Here is a 15,933-nt window from a genome sequence, read left to right on the forward strand (position 1 = left end):
GAATCAAACCAACAAAAAACACAGTTCAAATAAACCACATTTTGGCACATGTGCCCACTTGGACTCACTGATTAACAGATTTCAGTGGACAAAGGTCACGTTAGCCTTAGAAACATGTTTTTGGCCTCTTGAATGTAATATAATAACACAGACTTGAGGAATTTTTCAACTTTTCAAAGATGAAGTGATTACATTTCAGTGGTCAAAGGTAAAGGTCACAGTATATTAAGCTGCACTGGTTGGCGGAGGTATACAACCGCAGTGTGGTAATTCTAGTTATTAAAGAAATTATTTGGGTCTGGCGGGGGTTCTCGTTGGCCTGGGGCCTTCCAGGCCTGTAATATGATAGAGGAAACTCTGAAAAATGTTCTTATTCTTGAAACAGTGTCCACTGTAAGTCAGTTGCCACACTCTCTTGCCAACCACTCCATCCATCAACGAGCCTCTCTCCAAATTCAATCTGTAACTGCCAGCTTCCTTTCCACTGCTGATACACACCCACATGCCACCACTGTGGGAGATATGATAGAAGCCACCTGTCCAACAATGGCCTTACTTTTCACTCACACTTTACCGAGCTTTACCTACACATCGTCTGGTGAGTTCACCCCAGCTGTCCAGCCCATGTGTAGCTCACCTGGGTGGATTTAACTTCTGGTTGGCTTTGGTTCCTCAGAACGCCTCGTCGGATTCAGTGATGTGGCTGCGTCCGTCTGCTGCTCTCCCTTGTGCGTCAATCTGTTTTCCTTGCCAGAAATCACAGTCTGTTGTTCTGTTAATTACCTCCACACAATTGAGTCCATTTCATTGATGGCTGTGGCGGAGTCATAACAGAAAGTAGACAAAACACATTAAGATTCAACACAATACATGCACAGATTAAATAATCCAAAATGAGAGTCAACATTAGACACAGTGTAATGCACGCAAGTCAGAACCCAACGATCCAACATATTAGTGCACAAAAACAAATAGGGACAGTAAGAGGTGACATTCTCACATATTAATATTCTCCTCTTGTATCATTTCTACGACAGAACCCAAAGACCCTCCCAAGAACGTGATCGTATCAGTCATCCCGGAGGAAGTGAACCGTGTGAAGTTGACCTTCACGCCCCCAGAAGAGCCCAATGGAAACATCACCGCCTACTTTGTGTACGTGTACGAAAAGGAGCGGCTGGTCAAGAACATCAGTCTCAATATCTTTCAGAGAGAAGACAACAACACGCTGGCGGCTGTCATCGAGGGCCTGAAGGGAGGACACAACTACACTATACAGGCGAGAAGGATACACAGGTTGCACACATGCACGTCTGGACACCTCTCATTGGTCACACGCCCGGAGGTGTAACGCTTCCTTTTCTCCAAAGCCCCTTCAAGTTTTCTCTTGTCCAAATTGTTGTTTCATTCTATTTAACATTGCTGTGCCTGTCCTGTAGATTTCAGCCAGGAACGGGGCCGGCAGGAGTCCGCCCAGCCCACATGTCCAGATAACCACAGGAATCAAAGGTACAGCTCTCTTTTTTTGCCTCCACTCATGCTGCAGCAGTGCAGCACAAGATGCTAGGCAGGGAATTACCACTGCACAGTGTTATTGCTCAAAATGACAGTTTTCAGTTGCTCTCACACAGTAGAATAAAACTGTATATAGTCCAGACTATAGCAATATAGTCTGAACTGTGATGATGATATAGAGGTGTAGTTTTAATGTGACTTTTCAGAGCAGTGGCCTGTTTGTCATGTTTTATATGTAAAAGCAAGAGAATAGAAAAGCCTCTTCATACACATACTGTATTCACACTGCATATGTGTGTGTCTGTGTGTGTGTGTGTGTGTGTGTGTGTGTGTGTGTGTGTGTGTGTGTGTGTGTGTGTGTGTGTGTGTGTGTGTGTGTGTGTGTGTGTGTGTGTGTGTGTGCGTGTGTGCTCCTCTGTGATCACACATGCGTGCGTTCCAGCCCCGGCCAAGCCAACCCAAAGACCCCAGGCAATGCTGGGCCACGGAGGGGTTGCCATAGTAACCCACAGGAGTATCACCATCCACTTGCCTGCCTGTTTCTATAGTGACAACAATGGACCAATCACAAAAATTCAGGTCGTCGTGGCCGAGTCAGGGGGTATGACTCTTCAAAAACACTTTTATTCAAATACACTCTGGTTTGTGTTTAAGGCCTCAAGTTGAATCTTGTTTCGTGTCCTGGGCTCGCATATGACAAAATGTAAAGTAAATAGCTGAGGGGTTTGACGTCAGCAGAAATTTGACTCAGTTCCCCTGCGATTCCTCTCCCCCTCCCACTTCCATCCTGTCATAGTGAAGGACGTCCAGAACCTGACCAACTGGAAGAATGCATTTTTGGATCGTCCCGGCCCCTACCTGACTGACAGGGGTTTCCCCAACCCGCAATGTTTTTCGGGGGACGGGCTGTCACGCACGGGCGCACACTTCAGACGCAATCGCAGTGTGCCTGGAGACAGCCGGCCCCTGGTGAGGCAGAATCACACTATTGCAGGAACCTACGTGATCGGGGAGAATGATGACTGTATGCAGCAGAACAACACCGATAATTTCTGCAACGGGCCTCTGAAAGCGAACACGGTCTATGTGTGAGTGCCCTACACTCGCATACACACACACACGTGCGCGCACTCAAACACACAGCTGCTGTATAAACATGTTATTTGATAATATAAAGCTGACTGTTATTTCATATTTACCAGGTTTATGTTCAGAGCTACTAACATCAATGGCCAATACACAGACTCTGATTTCTCTGACCATGTCAAAACTACAGGTATTTATTTTCATATAACTCTCCTATCAGAGCATGAAAGCATAACATGTAAAGTCCCCTCTGCTGTGTCATGTGACATTCTGTCTCCTCTCCCTCTCTCCATAGCGGACGGGCTGTTGACCAGAGAAGAGCAGATCATTCTGGGTGTTCTGCTTTCCTTCTTCTTGGCCGTGTTACTCATCATCATCATCTGTGCCTCAGTCAAGTGAGATGCCAACATTCATACACGCTCTGCGTTTACATGCACACTAGTATCCTGGTTATGGACAGGTTTTTGAAGCATGCTGTTTTTGTGTTTAAGCAGAGGGGTTAGCAAAGTGGGGGACGGAAATGTTAATATTAGCTGTAGCTCTCATCTTTCAATCCTGGCAATAAAGTGGAGAAGCTAATAGACGTGAGCCAAAGTGGCCTCATATTCAAAAGCCACCTTTCAGGAATTAAAATTGCCAATAGGCTGTGATGTTGTAACCATGGTAACGTTAATCATCACAGACTGGGATACTTGTATTCATCATGTTGACGGGATATGAATAACCAGATTTAGTATTAATGCACAAAAAAACATATTGTAAGTAATTACTAATTCTACAGTTCTACTAATACATCTTCGTTATTAATTTGGATCCTGAATCTACCCTGTTAATAACCACTTTGTTTCACGTGCTCATCATCAAATGTCAGGATGCATCAGCGCAAGAAGGAGGGCGGGACCTATTCACCACGAGAGGCGGAAATCATAGAGACCAAGTGTAAACTCGATCAGCTGATCGCTGTGGCCGATCTGGAGCTGAAACAAGAGAAACTCAACCGGTGAGTCTGTGTGTTTAGTTTGAATCCAAAAGCATCAGTTTTCCTAGCACGCACACACAAACACACACACACACACACACACACACACACACACGCACACACACACACAATTTTTGCAGCTGAGGTTGTAGCACACTACATGACTTCAGGCTTGATTTAGCGGCTCCAGACAAGATTTGAGATCTAAGTCAACAAGACAAAAAACAATCTCTTTCCTGCAGCCAACTTGATATGCTCTCCTGTCAGCACTAAATCTTCTCGTTGTAGAGTTTCTGCAGGAAATAGAGGCAGCAGCTCTTCAACATAACACGGGATCATTGTGGCTTTATAGTTTACCCTCAGTTCTGTGCAGCCCAGGCTTGTCATCCTGTCTGCATCTCTCTAACCATCCACTCCTACAAATTCACGGTCTAGCTCTCCTTGTTTTTTATCCTTTTTCTCGCACAAACAACTGCACAGACACTTAAGGGCTGAAAGCAGCTTTTCCTTCTCGCAGTTTCACATCAGGAAACACATTTAGTTTATGAGTCTCAAGATGACAGATGGCGAAGATGAGGTTGGAACAGGAAGGAAAAGCTTTTAATATGATTAGCACCAAGATGTAGCTATTTATGTTTTTATTAGCCACTATAAATAGACATCAGCATTGAAACCCCCAATAAGCACATAAAGCTCTCTGAGCACCTTCCCCTCTCCTACATCTTCAGAAGACTGTCACCCACACAACGACCACGAATAAAAAAAGAAACCAAAAATAGAGGGGTCAAGGTAGTGGTAAGTGTGGCTGTGTTCCAGAGGACTTAATTAAAAACATAAAACCCATAAGATAAAGGATAGAGAAAAAAGCTCTTCTTCCTGGCAGATAAATGTCCCCTTATCTCATATGTGTAAAAGTAGCACAACCGTCCTTTAGCAAATATTTGTCTGCCTTGTTTTACATAAATATACCTAACAGTATTTTAAAAGTAAATGTTGGATTTAAATCCCACAGTCCAAAGACACAGGTGTGACCATAGGTGTAAGTGCGGGTGTGAATGGTTGTTTGGCCCTGCGATGGACTGGTGACCTTTCCAGGGTTTACCCCGCCTCTCACCCAATGTTACATTTTTACATTACATTTTATTTAGCTGATGCTTTTATCCAAAGCGACTTACAATAAGTGCATTCAACCATGAGGGTACAAACCCAGAAAAACAAGAATCAACTAAGTACAATTTGCTTCAAGAAAGCCAAACTACAAAGTGCTATATGTAAGTGCCATATTGGTGCGACTAAATATATATATAGTGTTTTTTTATTTTTTTATTTTTTTTATCCAAGGTATAGTCGGAAGAGATGTGTCTTTAGTTTGCGGCGGAAGATGAGTAGACTTTCTGCTGTCGATGTCAATGGGGAGCTTGTTCCACCATTTAGGAGCCAGGACAGCAAAGAATCAGTATTTTGTTGAGTGGTTAGCTCGCAGTGAGGGAGCAGCAAGCCGATTGGCAGATGCAGAGCGAAGTGGACGGGCTGGGGTGTAAGGTTCGACCATGTCCTGCATGTAGGCTGGGCCCGATCCGTTCGCAGCACGGTACGCAAGTACTAGTGTTTTTAAACGGATGCAAGCAGCCACTGGTAACCAGTGAAGGGAGCAATGTCAAGCGGGATTGGCTCCAGTAACCACGAAGTCGGTAGTTCGATCCCCGGCTCCTTCAGTCAACTGTCCATGGGCAGGACACTTAAGATCAAAATGCTCCTGACAGCTGTGCCGACAGTGTGTGAATGGGTGGATGTAGATGATGATCTAAATAAACACAATCTATTTACCATTCTATTTATCCAGCATTCATCTGACATTTTTCATATGCAATGACTTGAAAGTCCTGAAAAAAGAGGAAGATCCTGAATATAACTTGCCATCCGCTCATGTGAGGTGTCACACACATATTTAATATTGCATGTTTCTGACAGTTACACTTTGTGCTCCTTCAGCAGTCATGGTAGTTCAAGCTGAGGACACTCATCGGGACTGTGCCTCTCTTCTTTCTTGTCACCAGAATCTATTCCTGACTTGGACTGTGTGATCTATGTAAATGCCACCTTTTCCCAGCACAGTTTATATGAAAATAACACACTTTCCTTGACACTTATCACATGAATGGCGCAAATAACTTCCCTTTGTATGCACACTCATGCACTGACTCGCCTTGGCTTTATTTTTCTCTCACTGAGCACTCTTCTCCCTCCAGGTATTCTTCCTTCTTCTTTAGACGGAAAGAGATTTATGTCATCCAGTAAGTTGGGCTTTTGACCCATGTGTGTGTGTGTGTGAGCCTCATTTTGCTGTGTATAGTGTGTTGGCATGTTGTACTCCACTTTTCACCCATCCCTTAGTGTGTGTCAGCGTCATGCTTCCCATCAAAGCTCATCTCAAATCATTCATCTGTGTTTGTTGTGTCTTTGGTGGAGGGCGACAGTTTAATGAATCAGTGACGTCAGAGTTGTGCCAACAGCCTGCTCATTTTCCTGCCAAGAGCTGCAGAGCTGAGCTGAGCTTGACACTTCACTGCTTGAAACCATTTTTAATTTGTTTACCCTCTCGCCGTCTTGAAAATGCTTGGAAGGCTTAAGCCGTGTTAGGGGGTACAAATGTTAAGCCTTATCGATAGCTGAGGGTCTGCGTAGCTACGAGTCTTGAGTAATGCAAATGAAACGCTAGGCACAGGGGAATAACCACATGCTTCATTCAAGTTTACTGATGTTCACATATTCCTTTAGAACGAAACATCAAAGTTACTGTCAGTGTTAAATCAAAGTGGATTTGATTAAGATGGTTAATCCCCCACTGGTAAAACATACAGTATCATCCACTATCTGCAAAGAGGATCATTTCATCAGCTGTAGACAGAAATACCTCAGTGTGGGCTGCGAATATTGAGATAATTTGTTTATTTTTGGCTGATGTTTTTCGCTGTCTATTTTCATCCAGGCTTCTCAGCTACAGGAAATCACTCAAGTAAGTAACCCTGCATAAATAATGTGAATGTGCAAACAGAAGCTGCAGCACAGATCTGCATGTTCTCTACTACTCACTATTACAGACTGTGGCATAGTTGTTGTATCATGTCTCTCCCTGTTTCGCACATTCTCTCTATTTTTCTTCTATCCTCTGTCAGGCCCGTCAACAAAAAGTCTTTCCTGCAGCATGTAGAGGATCTGTGTGCCAATGACAACGCCAAGTTCCAGGAAGAGTTTGCTGTAAGTGTTTGTGAACAACCTGAGCCTGTGTTGCTTTAACATATAAGCATGAATGTTATATATAAAACCAAGTTTGAGTCATTTGGAAATTGTCTGGAAACAAATGGCGGAAGGAAAGTCTGCCATAGTAAAGGCGAAGGTGCACATCAAGAGCGCTATCGACACAGTTTATGCTGAATTCTACCTGCCTGCAGAAGACGGTAAAGACATTATGGATATTTTAAAAAGCTACAAACTTGAGGAGGATTTCTCCCGGTACAGCCGATGGTCCTGTTATCTTTCACCTCAATCCAAAATATTATTTCTCGCAGTTTTACAAATGGGGTCCCTGACCTTCAACCTCCATGAGTGTGTTTATGTGAATTCTGATATATGAACATCTTATCTTTGCAGGAGCTCCCAAAGCTGCTGCAGGACCTGGCCACCACAGATGCTGATCTGCCCTGGAACAAATCCAAAAACCGCTTCCCTAACATCAAACCGTGTAAGCGGTCAGGCTGAAAATTAGCTCCCAGGCTAATGAAAAATACATCACATTTATTCATGTCTTAATTTAAGCAGATTTCACCTCTACTTGCACAGTTGCACACATTTCAACCAAACTCTTTTTCTCTGTACCGTGTGTAGACAATAACAACCGAGTGAAGCTGCTGTCAGAACCGGGCACTGCAGGCTCGGACTACATCAACGCCAGCTTCGTCTCAGTGAGTACCAGCCGTTAAAAGCTGGTGACACTATCAGGTTATAATCATTATATACGTGGGACACATTTGTTGCAAATAAAGGAATTATTTCTATTGTTCTGTGTTTTCAGGGCTACCTGTGTCCCAACGAGTTCATCGCGACTCAGGGTCCTCTGCCGGGCACAGTGGCAGACTTTTGGAGGATGATTTGGGAAACGGGGACCCGCACCATCGCCATGCTCACACAGTGTTACGAAAAAGGCAGAGTACGTCATGGAAGATTTTACCCTGTTATGAAACCATTAGCGTCAGCATTCAGAGTACAAGCTGGGCTCTGCTTATGAATCATTACTACTAGGAGGGTTAGATCTGCTGCTGAGATCTGACGTGTGTTTTTGTGTTCGTGTGTGTGTGTGTGTTTGTGTGTCTTTGCTTGTGTGTGTGTGGCATTTCAGATTCGGTGTCACAAGTACTGGCCTGAGGACAACAAGCCAATGTCAGTGTTTAGTGACATTCTCATTTCAAAAGTGTCAGAGGAAGTCCTGCCTGACTGGACTGTCAGAACCCTGAAAGTAGAAAAGGTGACAAAAACACATACACACACACACACACACACACACAAAACACTGATTGCAAATTCTGTTACAGTAATAGTTCATGTTAAGGTACTTTGAATGTCAATGTAATATTATTACAACATATATACAGTTTTAACCATTATCATGATGTAAACCATTTGATTTACATGATAATGAAGGAAACTCAGTCGTCCATATGAATTTTAACTTCCTGTCTCGTTGTGATAACTCCTCTGTGCAGCACGGACACTACATTCTGGTTCGCCACTTCAACTACACGTCGTGGCCTGAGCACGGGGTCCCAGAGTCCTGCAGCACGCTCATTAAGTTTGTCAAAGCTGTCCGGGGCCACAGGCACGAAAACACCACCATAGCGGTTCACTGCAGGTACTGTGGCATGGGCGGCTGTGGAGTGAGAATGATGCGTGATAGGAAAGTGTGGCATATAGAAGTGAATTGGTGAATGTGACTTGCTGTGTAAAAAGCTTTGTTAAGCTCTATATAAATTCAGTCCATTTACTCAGTGGTAACAAAATAACACTGCATAAATTATAGTATTGCCCTTAAACATAAAGGGCACCAATTATACTTATTCTGTCTGTGGTCACAGTAGTTAAGTTCATACTGTGCTTAACCCTCAGATGAGTCATAAACAAGTGAGCCGTAATGGTATAATGGTAGGTTTTCCTCTCTCTGTCCTCAGTGCTGGTGTGGGGAGAACAGGTGTGTTTATCGCCTTAGACCACCTCATCCAGCACGTCAGAGATCACGACTTTGTGGATATCTACGGCCTGGTGGCCGAGCTGCGCAGCGAGAGGATGTGCATGGTGCAGAATCTGGTGAGACCTCATCCATTTTATTTCTCTGTTTTCACTTCACGACTTGAGAGAATAAACAAAACACGAAAAGAACTGTATTTTGTCTCAAGTTGTTCCACTAAACCTCGGAGTCATCTGAGACTCCAAATGGAACAACAGATGTAGTAGGAGTGTAGTTGTCCTACTTTCTACTCCGTGTCCTGCTGTGATCCAGTCTCAGTGAGGAAATATTGAGAGAATTCTCCTTTCGACAAAGTAAATGATCTGGCAGTGGATTAAAAGCGTGTGCCGAGCAGGATTCCCCCTCTTGAAACAGCAGGAACCTGTCCTGAAATTACCTCGCTCACTTGTTTCTTACGGAACCTCTGGAGTGTGTCTGCAGGGACCCTCTGCGTCGTGCCCAAGCTTCTTCTCAGTGTTTTTTAATTTATTTTATCACTTGGTGTTCTGTGAGTTTCTTTGCATCCACGTTTATGGCCGTGGAGTTTGAGCCTGCGAATCAAAAGCAGCCAGTGAGGACATGATTGTTTGAGACAGCAGCGTTCACCGTGTCAGATAGACCGCTATTAGCTTTAATAGCCCATTATTCATTTTTAGTGACACCGGTGCACAGTGCATATGCAGACAGCTTTAAATCAAATCACGATTTAAACACATTATGTAAACTACTTGTGTAGATTAGAAGTTAGAAGTTACTCTAAATGTCACATCTCGCCAACGTACGTCTTACTTCCAGTTTCCAATCAACAATGGATGACAATTATAACTTGCAATTCAGGTCTGTTCACTAGATAGATGAGTGGAATTTGGAGTTTAATAAAATCTGTCTTTCACTCTGATGGCTCCTGTTGCTTGACGTATAGACCTTAAAAAATCGTTCATATCCACATCCCTGGGTAACAGCCTGAACTGATATGAAGGAATAAATATTAACAAGTTATACAAGCCAATGCACTCGCCTCAACTCAGCTTTAGCCGTCTATAGTACATTAGGCACAGGTCGTATCAGTACATTATTTTTAAGTTGTTAATTTTTGCAGGAAGTCAGCAGGAAGAGAAGGGGTCTACTGAGCGTGTTCAATGTGCCAAAACACACAAAACCCAGAGGAAGGATGAAAAACATTTTGGATCATTTGTGTCAGGAGCAACACGTCCTTGAATGAATGATGTGGCATCTTCACAAATATCCATCAATGACAAAATATAAAAAAACATGTTTTACATGTCTCAATGTGGTCCAACACTGAGTTTGCACATATTTTTGATTTGATTGATACAACCTTGATCTTATCTAAGTTGTCCACAATCAGAAAGTCATGTGTTCTACTGAATTGTAAAAAATAGTATTGCTGTTATTATTCAAGGACATTTATATCAGTCAGGAGGCACTAGAGAGCTGAGAAAAGCTGAAGTCAAACCAGGTTTTTAGCAATTCTTCAGTCCATCAGCTAATGTCTGATGTTCGAGTAGCCTCTGGCGACAATGGACAATATTTTGGGGCTTCTGGTGTAGACAGCAGATATCCAGGCCAAGTCTTCTATTGGCTGTACACAGTTTATAGCCCGACTGGTTTTTCTTTTATCGCCTGTGTTGAATGTTTCCCCGCACACAAAACACAAACAGCGAAACTTTAATGTGGGTGTTTTAGGACCAGATGACATTTTGGCTAATCTCTATTAATAGTTATCTGCACATGAATGCAGATTAAGTAAAAAGCCGAAAGCCAATGCATCTGGTCAATGTGTCCTGCTTCTTTTGTTCTCCACACAGACTGTTTATCCACGAGCAACCAAAGCCTGCTCAAACATCATTAGTCAAACTTGAGACAGAAACCAGAAGGCTTCCACCCACAGAATCTTGTCCCTCGCCTACAGACTTTTCATATTCACATGTAGAAACTCTTACATTCAGGTTTTTTGTAATTATATGGTCAGAATCTGCCTCTGCCATCAGCACACCCTGAAAAGGAATATTATAAGACTTAATACTACACCAAATGAATTGATATGGACATTTGTTCAATGTGGAATTAATATAAGATACATCAAAAAGTAAAATATTTGTCATTTGCTGTCAGGCCCAGTACATCTTCCTGCACCAGAGTACGCTGGAACTTCTCAACAACAAAGGCAACAGCCAGTCCATCTGGTTTGTCAGCTACTCTGCTCTGGAGAAGATGGACTCGCTGGAAGCAATGGAAGGTAAACACAACACTCAAAGTCTTAAAGTCTTACGAAGCCCACTCCCCGCAGCACAGTGTTCACACCACACATTTGTCCTGGTCTTCAGGTGATGTTGAGCTGGAATGGGAAGAGACCACCATGTAAAGACAAACCGAGGGACACCTGCATCCGAGTGAGACGGGACCTGTGCACAGACCCTGGACAGGACGGCCCGCACCACGTAAAGGAAGAGGAAGTAGGGAGGAACAGGAAGTGAACGACACAGTCTGAACTGGACGGCCCATTGGTTGACTCAAGGCTTTGATGCTCCACTTCAACCCATTTCTCAGCTCAGGCCTCCCTTTACTCCACCACTTGTCTACTTGTTTTCAAAGAGAGTCAGCGAGACAAAAGGTAGACGGTGAAACGGTGAGTTTCAGAAACGACAGGGATAAAGGAGAAGCGGCAGAGACAGAGCACTCTATCACGTCTGTAAGCCGACAGGTACTTTGCACAAATTGATTTCACTGTGTATTGTAATTACTGTATTATATTGATATCATCTATGTTTTTTGTAAGATAATTTATTCAAGCCAAAATGGTGTTTTTTTTTCAATCTCTTTGTAATTCTGCCTGTGTCGGGGTTTTTGTTCATTCTATCTCAAGTGTGATTTGCAGAAATAAAGAAACTTGTATTTTTTCTGGCCTTGATACTTTATGCTCCAACATTTGGGATCTTTTCTCATGTAGCCTTTGTTGAGTATGATATTCCAATTGTTACCATCTTGCTGGTCTTTTTATTCTTCCATGTTGGCAACAGCCAGCGGCCTGAGGCATAAGGTTTTTGGATTGTCTGTCCGTCCGTCCCACTTCTGTGAAAAAAATATCTCAAGAGCACCTTGAGGGAATTTCTTTAAATTTGGTACACACAATCACTGGGACTCAAGGATGAACTGATTCGATTTTGGAGGTCAACGGTCAAGGTCACTGTGACCTCACAAAATTGCGTTATCTTAAGAACGCCTCAAGGGAATCCTTTCAAATCTGGCACAAATTCCAACTCAGACTTATCTAATAACTGATTAGATTTGGGTGGTTCTCCGTGGCTTCCAAGGCATGTTTTTGGCCTCTTTAACATGATATCTAAAGTTAAAGGGAATTTTTTTTAAATTATGTTGACAGAAACTGCACTGGTTGGCAGAGGCATACAACCACAGGTCTGTATTTCCAGTTCTTTAGAAGACAGAGTAAGATTTGAGTCGAAAATAAATACACACACTGATGTGCAGACTCACTGCAACACACAATGAGACATTCAACACTTGCTTTCAGATTCAATACTGACCTCATTCTCTAATGAACGAGTTCAGACCTGCCGGTGTGCAGGGAGGACACAGGAACACCGATGTCCAATGATTTCCCATAAGCTCCTTCATTCCACCTTGTCCTCCTTGCACACCTGGTGCAGATTCATTCATTAGAGAGGCGGCAGAGCTACAGACGCCGTAGACACGATCCTGACGTCGAGAGCGGTGGAGCATCAACAGACGAGTCAGTCTGAGACAGAGAGTAAAAACTACTTTATTCTTTCATTCTCTTCAAACAGAAAAAAATTGAAATAACCCTTTAGTAAATGTGTTGATCTTTAAGAAATCTCCATTGTATTTTTTCTTTTTTTTTTTAAATATTGTGAGGGTGCAAAGATTAATGACAGTGCTCCACGGTAAGGATGCAGATTGGCACGTCTCCATGGCAACCACAGAGAAGCCGGGGGTTGGGGATAAGTGGGGGTCGGGCAGAAAGGAAGGGACGGAAGTAGAGCGCGTGAATAAAATGACATTAATCAACCCATCATGCCCTGACAATAATGATACAAACGAATAATCAAACTCTTCCCTCTGGAAATGAAAAAGCCAAACAAAAATAAAGACATCATGCTAATTAGAAGAAGTCAGTCAGAGTTTACAGTAAACAAAGTGGGGACGCTGACTTGCGAAATCAAGCCGTTTTCTAAAGAGAATCGAAGCTGGATTTGTTGTTGCTTTGGCAGCTATGTGCATGTATGTCAGTGTATGTGTGTGTGGCTGAGTGAGCATGTGTGCACTTGTACAGCATACAAACACTGTGCATGTGTGTGTGTGTGTGTGTGTCCGGTGGTTTACTGTACGTATTCACCAATACAGCATAGCCCTTTAGACACCTTTAACAGGTGACACAGCCATCTCTTAATAATCCTGTAATATGACATGGTAATTTAATGAAAAATGTAGATCTGTAATAATATCGGTGTGTGTTACCATGGTAACTGGAGTGTGTTCTATAAAAGCTGCCTGTTTCCCATCTCTAGTAGCAGTAGGATGTAGGACACCCTCCTGGTAATAAATGTGAATAATAATCATTTTAACTATAATAATAATAATATTCTTTTTTTCTCTTTTAAACTAGATCTTCTCTGTACAAATACATACGTAGATACACACACTGGGCAAACCAATCACTTTTTTTTTCAGAATAAATCTATATTATCTATTTACAATATATCCAATATATTCTGTGGTGCAAAAAGGTACAAGAGGTGTGTGGTGCGTCTCAGTTGGATGATGATTCGTGATCTGCCGTACAAACTGGCTCAAGCTCGACAACATGACAGACAACGCTTGAAATAATTATTCCATGGACATCTTCAGTTTTCCCCCTGATTAAACATTCAGCGAAGGAATGCATCTCTGCTTATATAACATTTTCAGTGTGCAAGAAAAATAAAATATGTGTGAGTGATGTTTTTATTATAGGTGACCTTAGTCTACCCTGTGTGGAGCCATTTTTATTCATTTTCAAGCTAAAGCTAGGATTTTTTCTGGGTGTAGATATTGCCTAAATCCAAAGGTAACACTAATATTCACACTCATTAGGAGTAAATGTACAGGAGGAGAAAGGCTTCTGCCTGTTTAAGTCTTGTTTTGGATGAGTTCTGCTCCCACAAATGAGCAGAGTGAACACACAATCGCTCAGTGCGACTCAGAGGTGCAGATATTACACGTTCCAGTGCCGCACGTTTGTTCCTGAGCTCTGTGAGAGCCAAACGCCACAGAATCAGGGTCGTCACACACACACACTACTGTGAAGATATCTGGTCACATGAGTTCAGAAAAACACACAACGAAAAAGCACAAACAGTATGATTGTCATCAGGATGTGGTTTTGGGTTAGTTTGGTGAGTAACAACGTCCTCGCTAGAGTCCTCGAGTACCTGCGCCTCCACCTGCGTCCTTACACTCACTGATTCTCTGTTCCCCACAACATGAAGGAAACAACTAAGTGGATGCTCCGTTTTCTTCACATTATGCAGATATGAAGGAATGAAAGCATTTCAGTGTGGGGAAGCTGTGCCGACACTGTGATTGTGTTATCTTAGACCAAAAAACCTGCACCTTACAAAGAGGTGTGAACTTCAATATTTTGGAAGAAAACAAGACAATGCAGACATTTTGTCCGCTAACATTTAAAGCCGGTCAATGTCCCTTCGTGGCCGCCAGAGTTTTGTTTTCTGACGTCGGCATCACAGTCACAGCTCACTGACACATTTGTTGGAGGGGTGACATTTAAAAAATGCAAAGTCACATGATCTGTTAAAGATTGTGAGATGTAGACAGACAACACCATCAGCTACCGGGTGACATGTTGGGGGAGAAATGGCGTTAAAAGCCACAATGCTGCTCAGTCAAGACAGTGATTAGATTCTTGTTGTTTTCCTTTGTCCCTTAATGCGACTCACACAGTATAATCCCTTTTTTTTTTGCGTTTATCTTACCATTCCAAGTGAGTCGACTAGTGCTAGTATGTGTGTTTGTCTGGACGAAGGTAACAGTTCCACAGTTCGGAGAGTAATCCACGACTCAGACAATGCTGCGGGAGCCACTAGAGTTGCGCCTGCGGGTGAGAGGCATGGTGTGGTGAAAGGGCATGGGCGAGTCAGGGGGACAGAACTGGTGGGGGTGGTTGTACGGTGGAGGCGGAGGCGGCAGTGGGGGCTGAGGGCCGTCCCCCTCTCTGACGTGCACGGGCGTGGACAGGGCTGACTGGATGAGCTGATGAGTGGCCGGGCCTTGACTCAGGAAGGCCTCCATCCGCCCTCGCCCGCTCTGGTCCACGACGATCACCTTCACAATCTGCTGGCACTGGATGAGCGTTTCTGGGCGAAGCTCCCCGGCCTGGACGGGGCTGAGCAGGGCGGGCGGAGCGGCAAGGGCCAGGGGTGCGGACTCAATGCTGGGCTGGCTCAGTTGATAGGTCTGCAGCCTGTTGTGAATTGACACCTAGTTTAGAAACAGTCAGAGAACGCATGAGGAGTTACCAGCCTGAACGCAGCCTCTACGCAGCCCTCTGGTGTGATACGCACATGGGCATGCAGGCATGCAGGTAGGTAGTATGCAGAGCGAGCGCATGCAAAGATACACACACTCTCGTTTTTAATTCTCAATCATGTTTCTTACATGATTTACACTTTCTCTAAATAACATTGTCACACATTTACACACACACACACACACACCAGCCCAGACAGAGAAAAGGATAGGACGAGATCATGACAGGAACGTTTTTGGATTGTTTTGTCTGTGTGTGTGAATATGGTCAATTAGTGGGAGAATAAGATGCTACGAGATAAAGGGAGTGTCGGGAGAGGAGAGAGGTGACACCGAGGGCTTAGTGTCTCCCTAACACAAGAATTTACAACGCTAAGGGACCGAGCGAGAGGCAGGGGCGAGACGGGCAAAGGAATATAACGAAGAGGAACAATAGAGGGGGGGGCAAAACAGCTTCTATCTCTGTGCTTAGTTAAAGGAAGGGCTGGTT

At 43.5% G+C, this 15,933-nt stretch overlaps 2 protein-coding genes across 6 annotated transcripts in view; one reads left to right on the plus strand and one right to left on the minus strand.

Annotated features, from left to right (window-relative positions):
• The window catches only part of ptprq (protein tyrosine phosphatase receptor type Q), a 40,408-nt gene extending 28,629 nt beyond the window's left edge, over positions 1–11,779 (plus strand). Inside the window, exons 46-63 of the mRNA XM_047339727.1 lie at positions 1,038–1,279; positions 1,440–1,509; positions 1,958–2,116; positions 2,312–2,603; positions 2,718–2,791; positions 2,897–2,996; positions 3,473–3,601; positions 5,830–5,874; positions 6,570–6,596; positions 6,757–6,838; positions 7,232–7,322; positions 7,466–7,542; positions 7,653–7,787; positions 7,977–8,102; positions 8,341–8,486; positions 8,803–8,938; positions 10,995–11,118; positions 11,207–11,779. Coding sequence (XP_047195683.1) covers positions 1,038–1,279; positions 1,440–1,509; positions 1,958–2,116; positions 2,312–2,603; positions 2,718–2,791; positions 2,897–2,996; positions 3,473–3,601; positions 5,830–5,874; positions 6,570–6,596; positions 6,757–6,838; positions 7,232–7,322; positions 7,466–7,542; positions 7,653–7,787; positions 7,977–8,102; positions 8,341–8,486; positions 8,803–8,938; positions 10,995–11,118; positions 11,207–11,244 — 2,093 coding nt within the window. The 3' untranslated portion in view covers positions 11,245–11,779. The remainder of the gene's footprint in view (positions 1–1,037; positions 1,280–1,439; positions 1,510–1,957; positions 2,117–2,311; positions 2,604–2,717; positions 2,792–2,896; positions 2,997–3,472; positions 3,602–5,829; positions 5,875–6,569; positions 6,597–6,756; positions 6,839–7,231; positions 7,323–7,465; positions 7,543–7,652; positions 7,788–7,976; positions 8,103–8,340; positions 8,487–8,802; positions 8,939–10,994; positions 11,119–11,206) is intronic.
• An 861-nt stretch (positions 11,780–12,640) lies between these two features.
• Positions 12,641–15,933, minus strand: part of iqsec3b (IQ motif and Sec7 domain ArfGEF 3b) — a 38,634-nt gene continuing 35,341 nt past the window's right edge. For 3 of the 5 annotated variants that reach the window (XM_035156349.2, XM_035156350.2, XM_035156348.2), the window contains one exon: positions 12,641–15,395. In XM_035156349.2, coding sequence (XP_035012240.1) covers positions 14,976–15,395 — 420 coding nt within the window. In that variant the 3' untranslated portion in view covers positions 12,641–14,975. The remainder of the gene's footprint in view (positions 15,396–15,933) is intronic. The other 2 variants (XM_035156352.2, XM_035156351.2) reach the window with 1 other exon arrangement.

Source organism: Hippoglossus stenolepis, chromosome 5 (assembly GCF_022539355.2).
Source record: "Hippoglossus stenolepis isolate QCI-W04-F060 chromosome 5, HSTE1.2, whole genome shotgun sequence".
Classification (NCBI taxonomy): Eukaryota; Metazoa; Chordata; class Actinopteri; order Pleuronectiformes; family Pleuronectidae; genus Hippoglossus; species Hippoglossus stenolepis.